General features: G+C 39.1%; 1 protein-coding gene across 2 annotated transcripts; it reads right to left on the minus strand.

Moving 5' to 3' along the window:
* Nucleotides 1-642: 642 nt before the first annotated feature.
* On the minus strand, nucleotides 643-16,963 carry B3GALNT1 (beta-1,3-N-acetylgalactosaminyltransferase 1 (Globoside blood group)). 2 transcript variants are annotated; one of them, XM_067543721.1, is made up of 4 exons: nucleotides 16,812-16,963; nucleotides 11,071-11,169; nucleotides 10,593-10,735; nucleotides 643-5,225 (listed from the first exon to the last, which is right to left on the minus strand). In XM_067543721.1, exon 4 carries the CDS (start codon nucleotides 5,130-5,132, stop codon nucleotides 4,167-4,169), a length of 966 nt encoding a protein of 321 aa, XP_067399822.1. In that variant the 5' UTR covers nucleotides 5,133-5,225; nucleotides 10,593-10,735; nucleotides 11,071-11,169; nucleotides 16,812-16,963; the 3' UTR covers nucleotides 643-4,166. The 2 variants fall into 2 exon arrangements, with proteins under 2 accessions (XP_067399822.1, XP_067399899.1); XM_067543798.1 differs by having other exon boundaries at nucleotides 16,764-16,963.
* Nucleotides 16,964-17,150: the final 187 nt, after the last annotated feature.

The raw sequence follows: 17,150 nt of genomic DNA on the forward strand, positions 1-17,150 counted from the left end.
ACATCATCATATCCAAGATCCTCTTTATGCTTTACAAAGTTTGCAGGTGCTTTTCATTCAAAAGCACTTGAAGCTTGCTTTTTTATTTCAGAAATCTAAACTGTGAGAGAAAGGTCTTCACTAAAGCTTTAAGGCAGGCCCGCAGATTAAATTTTTCTTATCTTGGATAGTGAGTCAGAATGTATGTACTATTGACCCTCCAAACATTTAAAAGTCTGACGATTAAGCATCAGTTAGATTAACATGGATTGCTGTAACGTAATAAGTAACTATGGTCACAAGGCTAGAGATACAGTGAGGTGTTAGCTATAAACCACAACACTTATGCTCAGTTGAGTTTAACTCATTCTGCATATTTTCAATATGTTGCAGCAGTTGCTTGTTTTAAGGATGCAAAATGAAGCCTCATAACTGATGGTGAGATAAACCATAATAGCAGCACAGGTTATATTCTCTCTGAAATTAGAAAGATACTTTCTTAGCAGGCATCTACAGAAAATCAAACTAAAACCACATGACCCTGTTAGGGAATCTCTTTGATTGTCAGAGGCCCAATATGTAATTATAGACTAGCTTACAGTTTTCGTATTTTAGAAAACATGGACCCAACTACACAAGGAAATAAGACAAGAACCTTGTGGGAAGTATTTGATTCCTTTCATCACATATTAACTCTGGTATACAAACAGTTTTCAACCTTCAAAGTGTAATATAGATATTTTACAAATTGCATCAACTAGATCACTTTAACAAGCAGCACACAGAGACATTTCAAATCCCTCCCAAATCATATATTCTATTTCAAGAATAGGAAGAGCTACAATTTTCTAATAAGGGTACAAAACATCACTCAGCCACAATTCTCTTGACATCAATGAGAATTTTGCCTGAGCAAGGAGTGCAGCACTGAGTCCCACATTTGCAGCTTCTAGGTTTTACAGTTTAAGCAACATACATGTCTAATATATACAGAAGACTAGGAACTCAGTATTCACATCCTATTTAGTTTACCCTCAATCAGTTTCTAGTTCAAGTTTGAGAGTGGCACATTACGTACACTGTGTATCCAGACTTCAAAAGTTAATTAAATTCAGTTTAAATTGCTAAAACTTTTAAAGAGACTAACTATACCAAGATAAACAGGTGATTTTAATACAATTTGCTGTAAATACTACTGTACATTCTCTCGTTTTAGTACTGTACTAATGGCAGACATAAAACAATGCCAAAACAGTGTATAAGCAAAGAATATATGTAGTCTGTGGTCTTTGTTAAAATGGCTAATCCTGCAATGCACCTACTCAATCTAAGCATTTATTATTTGTATTTAAAGATATGCAGTCAGTTAATCCCGATAAGAATGTCTAGACACTTCAGTATGCAAACACTACTGAAAAAATATACAGGTGATAAGATACAGTGGTAATTTTACATTGTGAATGCTATTTTCTATACACTAAGTACCAAACACTGAGGCATTTCTGTAGATATCACCTCTTTGTGAGAATATGCTAGTTATTTGTATGGTGCTGAAGGATGTTTGATCTGCGTAATTTGCAAGGTCAATATGTAGATAAACAAGGCCATAAAAAAATCTTAGGCTGAAGTTTACACTTCATTTTTATCAGAACATGTTAAGGGAACACAATTGTTTGGGTCCAAATTGTTGCCTATATTGAAATTATGACTGTGAGGGTGTAAATTCACAGGGTGATTTTTCAATCCCCCTCTTACAGTCAGGTTGTGTGTGTTTGTTTTAAAAATAGCCAACATTTCCACTGAAGTAACATGGCAAACTATTTTTATGCTTCTAGTAATAAGTAAGTTCAAATCTGTTTGGAAACAGGGAAGCCAGAAAAATGTCTAAGTTATTAAGAGGCTGTTTCAAATTAAAACATCAGTTTAAGTAATTGTTACTTTCAGTTACAATTTCAGGTTGAATAAACTATAAATCTACGTTTTTTAAAGGCAAAAGCCCTGCAATCAATTATGAGTGTTTCTTAGTCTATGTCATAGAACCTTGTCAGGCACAAGAGTATCCTGTGGAAAGTTACTTTTCTCTTATTGTCATACTTATCTCCTATTTTCTCAGCTGCGGCAGTCTGCTTATATCAGCTTTGTGAAGATTGCAAAGTCTTTTGTGATTCCACTAAAGTATTTTTAAGAAAAGCAATACCAACTATTGTCTGAATATACTGAATATCAATGTTCATGTGGCAAACACTCACTACTATTACAATAAACAAATGTTCAAGTCATGGTAGGTTTAAAATAAAAAGCTGTTTTTGGAAGTGAGAATTTTTCAGTGCATTCCCACTCATAGTACAAGATGATATATACAAACTGAACATGTTCCCTCTCACCCAAGACCTAACCACAGTAATAAACTCAATCAAATCATAAATGGATCCCAAAAATTTAGCTGTTGTAGTTGTGCAGTAACGTCTAATTTTAGAATTACAATAGCACTCCCTCCCCACCATATTTAAATAAGACTATTGCCTATCTTTAGAATTTAGTTAAACTAAACAAGCTAGTTTAAAAAATAACACAATCTTGTCTGTTGGCACTGAATCACAGTGTGTGCCCCACTAGCATAAACTCCTCAAAATATTGGGGTCTATAATTTGTGGTGGTGAACGCAATTTTCTCCCCTCAGACTCTTAAGATTCCACTTTCATATTTAAATTAATCCATGAGTACATCATGTTACTGTTATGTTATCAAAATTCAACATTGATCATAGTGCACATTAAAAAATACTAATGAAACCTCATTCTTGGTGGTGATAGTTTTTTTTATACCTATTCTACATTTGTCTCTAAGAGACTATTTGAAAGTCAAATTAAATGTAAATATCATAACATTAGCTATAGTACAACTAAAAGTAAAGTGGCAGTGCTCTGTCATTCTAGATGTACAGGATGGAACTGTTGTATCTTTGGTATGTGGTAGATTGTAGATGTGTTAAGAATAATAACTGTGTTAAAGCAACTGCAGATTCTGTACTATTGTCTACCAGAAGTGCAGACTACTGGAAACATGGCCTTGCTGACAATAAAATGTCCATCTTTACATACAAAATCGCATTTGTTTTCTTTTGTTAGGATTCCTCTTAGAAAAAAGTCTATAAAAGTTATTTCCAAAATTATAAACTCTGAAGCAAACAGATCATTTTGCAAATGGAAGCTGATCTCAGCATTTGACAGACATTTAAACTGGTAAGTTTTACAGCAAGCTTCATCGCTTATTCTCTCTGTGTGGATTCTGATAGGTCTGGAGACAGGCCTATTATAAATTGTTCTGTGCTATATTGTAGAGTAATTACATTACTCTGGTGTAGATCCACTATAACTTCATCTGGCCCTTTATTTTAATATACTGAGAACACAATCATCATTACATAAAACAATTCAGATGTCTGAAGCCATTAAAGCAATTCTATAAAATAAATATGTAGGCATCTAAAAAAGCAGCCAGATTTTCAGAAGTACCTAAAAAATTCTACTGACTTCAAAATTAGTAGCCTAAAGTTAAACAGCCATGTTTTCATTAAAATCTTGGCACAATATTTCTAAAGGAGTCATTGGGGCTGACTAAACAAGCAGCTTTGAGCTTCATGATCTGCAAAAGAGGAGTTCGTGTGTTGACAGGGGCACGCATCCCTAGAGTTGGCTGGGTACCCATATGAAGGAAAACAGACAGGAGTTTGCTCCAAGGTCTAGGTTTGTGGGACAATCAGTTCTTTAAGGAAAAAGAGGAACTGTGGTTGCTGCTGCAGTTCCATAAATCCCAGGAGGGCAGATTCCTGGGGAGGTGGCAGGAAGCGCAGACAACAGTACCCCAATTTTCCAGCAGACTGTTCAGAAATGAACCAAGGGGGTGGAGTACTGTTACTATATAATCTAAATAATTCAGGGATAAAAAAGGTGCTACAAAGTCTCATTCTCAATTTTAAAATTCCATATTGAAAACCCACTACAAACATTTTGCTGTTTCAATTGTGCCTACTAATCAGTGTAGTCCCCTAAACCTGAGTGATCCTTTCTAAAACGCCATTTCCTTGTTCTGCAAAACTCAGTTTAAAACACTTTCTACACTGTAATTCAAACCAAGAGGCCAGGATAAAAGTGGTCAGTTTTTGACAGACATATATTAACATGGGATCAGGGACAAGTGAGTGAAGTGTCTGTCAGTAAAACCTGCCAAAATCTGATGATTTCGCTTGAAGATAGGCCATGTACTGCAATCAAGTGTCTATACTTACAGATGTTAAAGTTAATTTTGTATAAAAAGAAGAGTTCTGTATCTTCTAGAATATGGATGTTTACATTTAGTATATTCAAGCAAATTCCAACATAAACATCTTCAAATTTTATAGGTTTGATATGACTCATCATTTCATAAATCTTCAAAGCCAATTTTCCATCAAGTATATACCCCATTCCACTACAGTATGGAGGATATACCTTAAATGGATATTCGTCAAAAGAAATGTATGTTTTTGAGTAAGGCCCTCTGTAGGAAAAGTTATCAGTTAGAAGGTAACCAGTAAAGAAATTGTCTGAAGAATTTACATTTTGAAGAAATGTTATTAAGTTGCCAGAGTTGATGAATACATCAGAATCAGTCTTCATAACATATTTAGTATTTGAACAAAACTCAGACACCCATCTGAATGCCATGATTGTTTTCAAGGTAAGATTGTTGTAAGTGTCCATAAAATCTTGGCGAATTATGTCACCATACAGAATGCTTTCATCTTCTACTGATAACGCAGCTAAGCTCTCTTCGCCTTCAGCTCCGTGTCCTAATAAGAACAGTATTAGAACCTGATGCCCCCCCCAGGATTTTTTAGAACCCCATGTTATTCTAATGGCCTGCCTTGCCTCCACTTCCACAGGTCGTGAAGACACCAAGATGACCAGAAACGGATTTGTGTCTTTGCATTTCAAACGCTCCCGCAGTGTGAATAGAAAGTTCTGCTTGTAAACTGGTTCATATTCATAAAAATACATTACGTTTGGATGCTGTATCACAGCATGGGAAGGAAATGTCATATACCATGTCATTATTATGACAGAAAGCAGGGAGAGTACCAAAAAACTCCATTTTAAGTATTTCATAGACATATTCACCAGAAGCAGCTACAAGATAGATGAGTGTGCATCAGAACTCAAGAGCCTTACAAAATCTTGGGTCAAATTTTGGGAGCAGGCTTCTTGCTGAAAGAAATGCAAATGGAAAAGGAGTTAGTACATTAAGAATGACACTGTACTCTATCTGCCTAAAATGGCAACTACAAAACATGGCTTGATATCATGATGGCAGAAAAGGAAAACTACACTAGCCTAACTCAACACTTTCTTAGCCAGAACATATACTTTGAACCCCATGTTCTGATTATGACTAAAGTTGTTTGCTGGTTACTGGAGGAGTGGTGACTGATCTTATTCATGGACAGCTTTCTCCCTGGGAGTCTCATCTATTAAAGGACCAAATATAGCACCCTCAATTCCAGAGACCGTTGTAGGCTCTCAGCACATCAGCCCAGTGTCTTAGGCTCATGTAAAGCTTGATGCTGGAGGCAAGGTGGCACACAAAAACAGATGACTAAAGTGTTCTTTTAAAATACCGTATTTCCCCATGTATAAGACGCACCTTAATTTTGGGGCCTGAAATTTGAAAATAAATGTATTACGGTACATCACCGGTAAGTACCACTGTATAAGACGCACCCAGTTTTTAGACCCCAAATTTTTTCGAAAAAAGGTGCGTCTTATACATGGGGAAATACGGTACTGCTCAAAACCCGCAACAGTGGGCACTTTCTTTTGATGGAAAGGAGATAAATAATCCCATTACATTTGTAGTCAAGTTTTTTTTAATATATGAAGAACGTGACCAAGAGGATATAAAAACAAACAAAATAAAAAGACAAACAAGTGCACACAAAAATGCTGTTCATCCTATTTTTAGACCCAGCACAGCCTCATATCCTCATGAACAGCTTGCTCTTGGCTGTATGTGCTAGTGAAGAGTCAACTTCTATACAAGCAAACTACATCAAATTATATTAGTTACAAGCCTACATGCATAACTATTTGAGTGACAGACAAACCAAGCCATTTATAAAATGCTGAACACTCAAAGAAATGGCTGTTTCCTACAACACAAAATAGGTATACAATAAAAAACAATTTGTTTAGCTATGCACATGTTGAACTAGCCAACTACATAAAGCAACAATCTACCCAATCCTGCCAGAGAGCTTTTTCATTGACTTAAATGGGAGCAGGACTAAGGCCATTGTAAAGCAGATCAGGTTCAAAACTTAGGGTGTGTGCCAGAAAGGTTTGCAAACTTATTTAAACACACAAACCTTTACAAAAATATTCCTGTCCTCATAAAATAGATTTAAGTTTCAATGAAGGAATGTTTTGTTCATATTCAAATATTTCCCTGCAGTGTCTCTAACCCCAATATTGTAAGATTGTGCCAGTGCATGAGAGCCAGAAACTAAAATGGACTAGTCCTTTTTCATAGTTTAAACTGCATGAAATGCAAATAATAAACAATTGGCATAAATAGTGAAGGCTTATACAAGTCTTCCAGCTGGTGACCTAGTTACTGGTGCTGCAGTCAAATCTATGCAGGCATAATGGAGCCCTGTGGACTCCACCCACATAAATCTGACTGCAGAATCAGGGCCCTAAGGTGATAACAGGAACATGTTTAAGGATCGTGTTTAAAAATAATTTTCTTAATCTAATACTGCACCCGAAAACAACAGTATTTGTCTTTTACCATCTTCATTTTAATAATAAATTAGCTGTAAACAGACATTACACTGTCAAGTAAGGACAATCATTATTCCCCATGAAAGGAACAGAAACCCACATGAGATATAGTTTCAAACAATTCCTGTTGCTCTTCGTGGGAGTTCAAAGTTTAAGCTAATGCTCAACACACCAAAATCTACTCCTGCACTGTAATGTGTTCATAATAACAAAAAACAAACGTGTATTGGGGGAGGGGAGGGTTAATTTCACAGCATGATTACGTTTTAACTGACTTTAAAAGTTCACTTCAGAAAAAAAAATTTAAGCACCAAAAAAAGAAAAAAAAAATAATATGTGATTGTGTGAACTTGGTCTTCCAACAGTCTGACTGCTTTGGAGTCCTGCAGATGTGAGAAAAGATTTGGACTTAAGTTAGCTGATTCTTTACTGGGTATTTTTTAACCTTATCTCATCAATGTGGCATAATGGATTCCCTGCAAAGAAATAAAGCAATTTTGTGCTTGGCAGTTATTTACAGGAGAGACATCATGACCCATAACTGGAAAAATACTATCATTTCATAAATCACATATTATTGGCATGAAATCCTATCGTCCCTCTGCAGTATCTTTGATTTACTGCATATTTTCGGAATTGTTTGCTTCCCCTTTTCCCTTCCTCCCTCCCTCCCTCCCAAAACAGCCATATGGCAAAAGCTGTTTAACTTGGCAGTTAAGAGCCCAGTCCTTACCATCTACCTTTGAACTCAGCAGGAGTTTTGCCTATAAGGAGAATGCAGGATCAGACCCCATGACTAACCCTTTTGAAAATGGATATTTTTCATTCACCTGTCTAAACTGTTCTCTCCAACTTGGATTTTTCCCACATGAAATAGTTTAGATCAGATTTAATTTCTTTATTTTGAAAGCCTGTAAGTTCATTAATAGAAAAAATACAATTAAATTGGATTTAAAGTAAATCTTTCACTATATAAAGGGAGACGTTTTCTGTATTGGATAATTTAGTTAAGATCTCGGGGAATACGTAGAAGTTATCCTGGTCACTAGATGCAACCCATATTATTCTATTTAATGGAAAGAGAGAAAATTGGAAAAAGAAAAATTCCCTAAGAAGACTGAATATGAGGTTCTTTCTCTGGCTCACACTAACACCTAGAAGCAGGGGAAGTTTAATGAAAAATCCACTTAATTTACTGTATTTGCTCACTGCTGAGAAGTGAGAATATTTTAAAAGTGAATCTGGAGCTGAAGATTGGCAGGGGGAGGAAGAAGCAATGGCAGAGATACAGGAGAAAATATAGGAGCCTGTCCATACTGTAAACTAGTTAGGGTTCCCAATTACAACATTGATGGAAGATTCCCGCCCCCACTCCTCTATACATACAGTCAATTTAGAGAAGAAAAAAAAAAAAACCAGTTTCTCTCAATTCCCTAATTCTGTATAGCTGCTTGTTGGATGTCAGATCTTCAGATCATCTAATAAAAACCTCACCTTTTGTTTATACACTGCTAATGTTAAGTAAATAGCACGCCATACTTTACATCTCACAGTGCTTAACAATTAAAGTTTACAAAACAAAACAAAAACCACAGACTGTTTTCCCTATTCCTGATGTGAAAGGGAACAAGTTCTTCCAAGGAATATCCCTACTTACTTAAAAGGGCACAGGCCATGATTCCAAACTTTAAACAATAGGTTGGAGAACAATGTGCTCCAAGGACTGAGGAGAACTCTGGGAAAGAGACAGAAGTAACACGGAACCACTAATTAATAGAAGCCAATGTATGTGAAGAATCTAAAACATTACAAGCATTATGAGCCAGTTAACTAGCACTAGACTAGCACTTCAGAAATGTGGGTCTTGTACAAATCTGGCTCACATCTTTCTCTGTCTCAGTCCCAAACACAAAGACTAGAAATGAAAATACTTTTTTTTAACCCATCCTTATCTGCCTTTTATGACTTCCTGCCCTGACAAGCTTGCACTGTGTTTATACAATGCATAGCACTATGTAGTTTCAATCTCAACTGAGGCCGCTAGGGGCTGCTCTAATACAATAGTAAAGAAACACCTGGTCACCTCTAGGGAGGATGCAGTGTTCACAATATACTAATCACTAGAATGTCCTCTATGTTGTTTTTAGGAATACTTAACACATTCCACCATAGTGGTTTTGGTTTAGTATAGCCACATTTTTGACAGAGAAAGATGGAAAATTATCATAGTCGTCAGATGATAAAGTGACCCAGGGCACAATGAACAGGTCAGTTTAAAGACAAAAAAAAAAAAAAATTCTCTCCAGAAGTTCATAACCCATGTTCTTCAAACCTAGATGTTTACAAATACCACAGGAAAAAAATCCAATCTTCTTCTACCTAACAGGCACAAATTATCTGAAAATACAATGTATCATTTCTCCTCTTCTGCTTGTTTTCCTGAAGGACACAGATCACCAGTAAAATGTGTATAAGGCATCCTTTGCAAGATGCCAGTCCATAATGATTTCTAGAGACACAAGGTGGGTGAGGTAAGCTTTTATTAGATAAACTTCTGATGGCTAAAGAGACAAACTTCTGAGCTACAAAGAGTTCTTTCTCACATTTCTAATTCAAGGCTATTATAACAAGACTTTTAAAAACTACTTATATTTTGAAAACGTCTGAACAATCTTGAGTAATTTTTTTTCAAACAGCATTCCATGTATTTATGGACTTAAAAAGAAAGTTTAAAATTTGAGCTTACTGAAGAAATCTACTGCCCCCTGCTGAAATTAAACCAAAACAGAAATAGACCACTTTATTTAAAAAACAACAACTGTAGTACAAAGATTTTAATCACTATGCACTGCACTTTACCCTCATCACTCAAATGAGAGCATATACAGTACGTCATGCATTCTGGGCTAACTGGACACCTAACTAGCTTTCAGCTCAACATGTATTTTTTTTTAAATAAATAAATAAATACAATGTTAAAACTCAAAGAAAAATATTAAAATAAACTGATAGGTCTTTAAAATCAGCTTACTCTAACCTGAGACTATAAACACTAAAATACTATTAATCATAATCACAGTGTTATTGTGCAGCCTTGCTACACGGTACAGTTAAGGTTGTTTGCATGCTTTAACTATGCATTTTCATACCTTAACATATTTGGATTTCTCTTAAGAGTAACCTTAAATCTGAATTCCTGGGTTTGTAATAGCTACAACACCCCTGAAGTGTTTTTTACTTAAGTTACTGATATGTACTTTCAACTTTACCTCCATTTCAACATATTTTTGTCTTGTAACTTCCTTTAATGCCAGTGCCCCAACCTACTTCAGCATACTCCATTCTTGCAATTGTACCACAGTTCTGCTTACAGCGAAGTTATTGGGGGTGAGGGATGGGACACTACTTCACTATTAAAAGAATTCTAGAATATTGACTTTTTAATACATGTTTTTGTTTACTATGACTTTTAGGATAGTCTGGTCAAATGAGAATTATTAATATCCTAAAAACTGCATGAAATATTATTAGGCTTCATTCTTCACATGCAAAACTGTGTCACTGCAATTTAGCATGTGCTTCTGTGCACATTATTTAGGTGCTTGCATAACATGAATATTTTTAGAAGAAATTCTCAGACTTATGGAAAGATATTTTGAATCTCTAGTTTTGCAAATTAGAAATTGTCTATGTATACGTTGCTTTCATATTACAGCAGTCTCTAACTATCCATATAAGAATTACTTTGGTATAATGATATGTTTCAAAGCCCCATGGAGACAGAATATTTACCTGCTCAACTACATCGCTGCTGTTTAGTAGTATTTCTTCATCCTCTTATTCAGCTGCTACACAGGAAAAGTTTCTATGAACCTCTCTCTTCTGAAAGCATCCTGGAGCTAATGTCAAAGTGTGTTGCTCTTAGACCTAACTGTCTAAAAGATTTAAAATGTTTTACTTCGTTATGAAAGAGGAAAATATTAAATTCCATTGAAGACCTAAAAAAAAAAAAACCCCACCAAAAAACGAAAAACAACCACTAAAAGCCAACACATTAATCAGATACAGCAGGAGAATGCAGTGGACAGCACTAAGTATCCTGATCTCCTTACTCAAAACTACAATAAAGTTGATGAGATTTTTGACCAAGCAAGAAAAACAGGGATTAGCTGTAAGAAGCAGAATAAACTGAGTAAGCTATGGTGAAAAAGGCAGTTTACCAAAGTCATTTTTTTATGTAGACAAATTTATTAATAAGAGATGCACTTACTTCTGGGCCTCAGAGGACAGCATGAGACCTCTGAGGGGATGTCATATCCCAACTAGCAATTCCCACTTCTACAGACAGGAAGAACAAGCATGTTTTATCCTGAAAGGAAAGACTAGAGTCAGTCAGTAAAGTAAGTAAAGCTTACTCCCTGACATCACAAACTATCAAGCAGCATGTCACTCAAGCTATCGGAGCAACACACCGTCATGCACATCAATGCCATTCAACAAAAAATACATATTAAGCCCATTCCAGAATACAGGCTACAGGTCTGATCCTACTCTCACTGTAGTCAAGGAGAGTCTTGCCATCAACTACAATGGGAGTAGGACTAAGCCTATCAGTCCTGTTTCTACTGTTTGTTTAAGAGATAATGTAAGAATTGGCAGGTGACAACTGAGGAAGATAGCAGCACAGAGAGTAAAAGATACGAGCTAGCAATCTGAAATATATACCCACACACACATCTCAGTTGATCCATTTTCTCTCTCACTGTAGTCTCCCAAAGTTGACATGGCATTGCACACAATATAATCATTAACATAATGAGTGCTGGTAGTTATGCTACAGCAGTGGCAGTGTTAATAAAAAACCCAATGTGCAAAAATCCCTACCCCTATATGAATAGAAATTGTATCCTTGGAAAGCACTTAAAATAAAAAGGTGAAATGTGCCCATCTGCACCATGCAAGAGACTAGGTATTCCCAAATAAACAGGTTGTAATGTGTTTAGTTTTCAGCTATTGCTAATAAGCAGGGATCCTAGAAATCCATTTGCGATGGAAAAATGTGGAACATTTGCCACTGAAAAACATAGAATTTGTGTTTTTACAGAGAACCTTTAGTTTTATATTTTGTGAAAAAATAAAAACACATACAGTGGAACCCTGATTATCCAATCTAATTGGGACCAGAGCCAGATTGGATAATCAAAAATTTGGATAATCAGAATGGGCAAAAAGGTTTCTATCCCTTATTTTAAGATTGGGGAGTGCTCGGGCAGTCAGCTCTCGGTGGCTGGTGGTTTGGTTAATATGGAGAGCTGGATAATGGAGGCTCAGATAAACGGTGTTCTACTGTGTATCAATAAAACATTATGTTCAACTGATATCTATATATATTGTGGCTAGGGAAACTAAAGTTCAGCATTTCATGTTATTCATGGAAAAACACAGGTCTTTATGTTTTTTTAATCAGCTAATTTTGTTTTGTTTTTTCCCCATGAAAAACTAGGATCCTTGCTAGTAAGTTATGGTATGGCATTACCAAACTAATCAGATTCACTACATCTTGTGATCTTTATAAGTTCAGTCACTCTTTCTCTTTAAGGCAAGATAGCATCCAGTCTTCTCTTATATGGACATTACAGTTCCTGTAGTATTTCCTCTTGGCCACCTCAGAAGGTGGGCTGTGTGCCTGGCTGTTCCCTTTCCCTTCAGAGGTGGCTGCTTTTCACTGACAATCTGTGTATATCGTTTAATGCAATTATAAGACATGTAAAACCATATTTCAGAGGGAAAACCTGGTTTATTCCCCTATCTAAAAGAAGATCCAGACTCAGGATGCTGCAAATGCATGCACCCTTCTCCTCTTAAAAAATGCAAACAGGGCCTCCAGCATAGGACTGATATATTGAGTATTATGTGATCATGACAGTTATTTGGACCCTCACCTTAAACTGGCACAACAGTATTGGCAATTTCAAGTGTTCAAAAATCATGAGGTTTTAAAAAAATTAAATGTACAGTTCTATGTTTGCCTTCTAGTTTTTGTTCACTACATGTTTGAGCTTTTGTTCATAAGGGCAAGAAATTTATTTTTTAAATGACAGTTGAGAGTCTCATGTAATCACATGACCCTAGGTACTAGGGCTTTAAGAAAAACACCAAATATCACAAGCTTGTGTAAGAGACAACAGTTAACTAGACTGTGGATTCCTATTAATTCTCCCAGGAACATATATGGAGCACAGAACACATCCCCAAACATACCACGATGATGTTAATTCAGGATTACTCTTAACACCAGTGTCAAATGGGGAGGAAAAGTCAGTTTCCATGGGCTAGCAAGGGAGTTATCCTCTGCTGCTTTTGGTAATGGCATAGTGAAGGATGAAGAGGCTCCAACTCCATCTCCTCCTCTTCCTTAAGGGAAGAGAAATGCAGAAGTAGAGCATCTACACAAACACCTTCACTTGTTTCCTCTTCACACCCTATCCTGGCTTAAATACAAGCCATCCAGAAGCCACAAAGATTATTAACCCTGTAATCAAATCTATGCAGCCCTCTGAGACTCTTCCTTTCTTTCCCTCTTCATAAAGCTAGGAGAGGACACCATGGAATGTGCTTGCTTCAGGACAAAGGAAGAGCTGCAACAGAGCTACAGGTCTCTCTATATATTAGCAATCTGGAAACTATCTCATGTGTGTGCACACCTTTCATAGGCAAAACCATACGAGAGCTGAAAAACGTTATCCACGCTAAAATTAAATCCCACCTATGCTCGAGGGCACACAGCCCCTACGGCAAAGCTAAGGGCCAGCAGCACTCAAGGGCAGGTGTCATGTCAGAAAAAGCTGACACAAGGCAAAGTTTGCTATCTTCACCTTTCTCCTTCCTCAGGTCCAGAAGCAGCAAATTATAATAGAAGGGTTGTCCTTGTCAGAATTTGCTGCTCCTCTCTCTTCCCCATCCTTGTAATGTCAACTTTGAATAAAATTTGACTTAATGCTGCTCCATGAAGCTATCAATAGGCACTGGCAATGGATCAATATATATAGTGCTGCCGGTGTTGCCATTGTTTGAGTTGTGCTCTACAGGTTCTGTGAGCTACTGATTCAAATTCCACCACTTATCTGCATGTACGCCAGCTGCCATTAACAGTGTTATATTGAACTTTATTGAACTGCAGAGATGTCACTGTGATACAAGGAGAGATGCATATAAGGGATCAAATACGTCTCGTTTCAGCACTGAGTTCTCTATGTTTTATCAGTCTAGAGTGGTTTGTGTGGAGCAGGCTCAGTGTCTGAATGTAGGTAGCTTCTGTTTGCTTAGTTAGACCTAAACCCAAGTTTTGCTGTAGCAAAGAGGAAGAGTTAGACTTTGTTATATAATGCTCTGCTGTGTGCTATAGTATTTCTAAGGATAAAGTGGTAATTTGTGTGTTATTGGTGCATTGCTCAAAGGGAGGAAAGTTAAGGTCATGCTGTGGGAATGGCACGTACTTTAACTTTGTACTTCATGTATTTTAGTTTAAGTTTAAGTTTTTAGTTTAAGTTTAACTACTCTCCACATTCTGGAAGGGAATGAAGCAGTACTGGTCAATCTTCATTCTGCATTAACAAAGTTTTTAGGCAGTTAATTTCCTTGGGGGCTTTTTTGTTTTCTTTTGAAATATGTCATTTCTGAGCATCTCTACAACCCAGCTCTTCCCCTCCACTGCCTCTGGCTCCTTGGCAATGATTACCCCAGCCACAGAAGACTATATTGCATGTTAATCCCATTACTGCCCAACAGCATCTCCCCAGCTCAGGGTCTTCCTGTCTCTGCCTGTCCAGCACAGCTTGGTCCTACCTGCTCCCCATGCCACAACAGTCATCATCAGAAGTCCTGCAAGTTAGGAAGCTGGGGAGAGGATGCAGGAATAGTGCAGGAACTGACATGGAGTCATAAAGCCTATTTTTTAAGGGAAACAATTAGGGTCACAGATGATCCCCTCCCTATTTCTCCAATACTTCCCTGCACAGCTCTGACCTCCCCACTTTCCTTTAGCAACAACAGCAGAGGGAAAAGTGACTCTGGAGCACCTTCCTCATTTCAGGAGGCAGCATGATTTAACCTTAATGACTTTTCCCCCTTACATTGAAACCTGTAACATGAAGTTGCTGTAAGACAACAGTTCCCAAACTTTTTGCACTGCACCCCCCCTTATTCCTGTCCATGTTCTCCTCTTCCCCCCCAGGGCATTGGGCTGGGAACAAGATTGGGGCCGGAACTGAGGTTGGGGCCAGAGATCAAGGCTGGGTCAGGTCCATGGGTGGGGGCAGGTCTGGGGCCGGGAACAGGACCAGAAGCAGAACTGCAGCCGATCTGTGGTGCAGGGCCAAGGTTGCGCCAGGAGCCAAGCCAGGGCTGGGAGCGGAGCTGCGGCAGAGCGGGGCTGGGTGGTGCTCCCTCCCCGTCCCCCATGGGGGCTGGCCCCAACCTCACCAAGCCCTGCCCCCCAATTCCTTCTAGGAGGCAGCACGCCCCACAGTTTGGGGACCTCTAATTTAAGACAATTATTCATTGGAAACATCCAGTCTGTTATTTATATGGTCAAATAGATAGGAAATATATAAAATCTTCATCTGTAATGTGTAGCAATTTTGGCAAAGGCAGAATAAGTTCCTATAATTTTAAATCATTGGTTGACAACTTGTTCACCTCAAAGGATTCATTATTTAGCTTAATTTTTCCACACTATCACCTTGTTATGGTGCAGCTATACTGTTGCAGCGCCAATAAAATATTAATCTTCTCTAATCACTCAGTTAGTAAGCCTAAGGGTACATCTACACTGACGGCAGCAAAGTGAAGTTCCACTCAACTGATCCAGAAGTCGACACAGTAAAACCATAGCGCTGCGTCGACAGCAGTGCAGTAAAGATGCCTCGCAGAAGGGAAGCACACCAGTTGACGGGAGTTACACAAGCCACTCTGCGTAGCTTGCGTAACTCCCGTCGACTGCCACCGAATCGCCAGGTAAGTGTAGATTGGGCCTATGTTTTTTGGACGTATGTTTCATACACCGCAGTAGACACATCAGTGAAAACCCCCAGTAAAGACATGTCACAGCAGTGTAATCTTGATCTGCTGTAGTTCAGCCTGCCTGTTAAAGGTCACGATTAGCAATAGTGCAGTACAAAGAAACGAAGTTTGCAACGTTGCTGCTACACTGATTGGCACAGATAAACCATTTGAATCAGAAAAAGAAGTGGGACCACAGCTACGATGTTGTGATACGGTGCATAACTTAGTTATGGGTGAACCATGACACCCATCTGTAGAGTGTTTACACAGGTAAGTGGTGATGTGCTAAGGGCAGTGAAGAATTAAAAGACCATTTTAAAAGAAATAAGTCAAATAAATGGTAAGATCCAACATTTACAGCGGGTAACAGGAAACGGGAGTCCCACGCAGGCCCTTGAAAGGCAGGTAAGCCAAACCTGGCACTGCGGTAAGGCTCGGCGCAGACGAGGCATGCTGGTGGCACACACCTAGGCAAGTTCGGACCCGTTTCCTTGGGTGTGTCAGCACTTCCAGAACCAGACTGACAAGAGCTGCCACACCTAGGCAGGGGCTCCGCTGTGCCGCTAAGGCCCCAGCCCGCCAGGCGCGCCAGCCCCTCCGCCACCCACACCCTGTTCTGCAGGTGACTCACCCCATCTCTGGTAGCATCTGCCCCCCCACCCCCATCCCTCTTCTGCAGCTCCTGCTTCCTTCTTCCACGCTCGGGACACGCTGCATCCACCCCCCTCTCCTCCCCTTCGCCCCCCTCGATGGCAGGACAGGAGCTGCTCCGGGGGCCAGTAAAGGCGAGGCGTCGGCAACTGAGCATGCTCAATAACCGTTGAAGGAAAAGCAGCCCTTCCTGTCCTGCTATATCTAGAACAGGGCGCTCACCCCCCTCCATGGCGGGCGCGCCCCTACCTAATCCCGCCAGCGGGCCAGCCCTCCTCAGAAGCTGACGTCCGGTACCTTCTGCCGCTCGCCAGGCTCCCGCCCGCCTGATCCGCCGCTGCCCTGACACCAAACGTTCTTCGCAGCCCCGCTGAGCTGCGGCCTGCAGGCCCACGCCGCCCCCGTCTAGCCAAGCCGCCCGAGACGAAGCGCAGGGGGGTTGGCTGGTGCACCGCTAATTGCCTTCCGAATCCCTTCCCAGCGCCACGCAAGGTTCCTAAAAAGAGAAGCAGCAGAACAAGCCCGGATCTACCCCGCTGCTTGCACTGCGAAGCCGGAGAAGAGAGGGGCAGCTCTCCAATGGGTGTGTGGAAAAGTGAGACATGTTAGCAAGAAAGAAACGATTCCTCCTACGTA

Source organism: Emydura macquarii, unplaced genomic scaffold (assembly GCF_026122565.2).
Source record: "Emydura macquarii macquarii isolate MOO-44397 ecotype Brisbane River unplaced genomic scaffold, CSIRO-AGI_Emac_v2 contig_18, whole genome shotgun sequence".
Taxonomy (NCBI): domain Eukaryota; kingdom Metazoa; phylum Chordata; order Testudines; family Chelidae; genus Emydura; species Emydura macquarii.

Bases quoted from the DNA above. Each gene is read 5' to 3' on its own strand.
- B3GALNT1 (XM_067543721.1), bottom strand. From the start codon at position 5,132: ATGTCTATGAAATACTTAAAATGGAGTTTTTTGGTACTCTCCCTGCTT.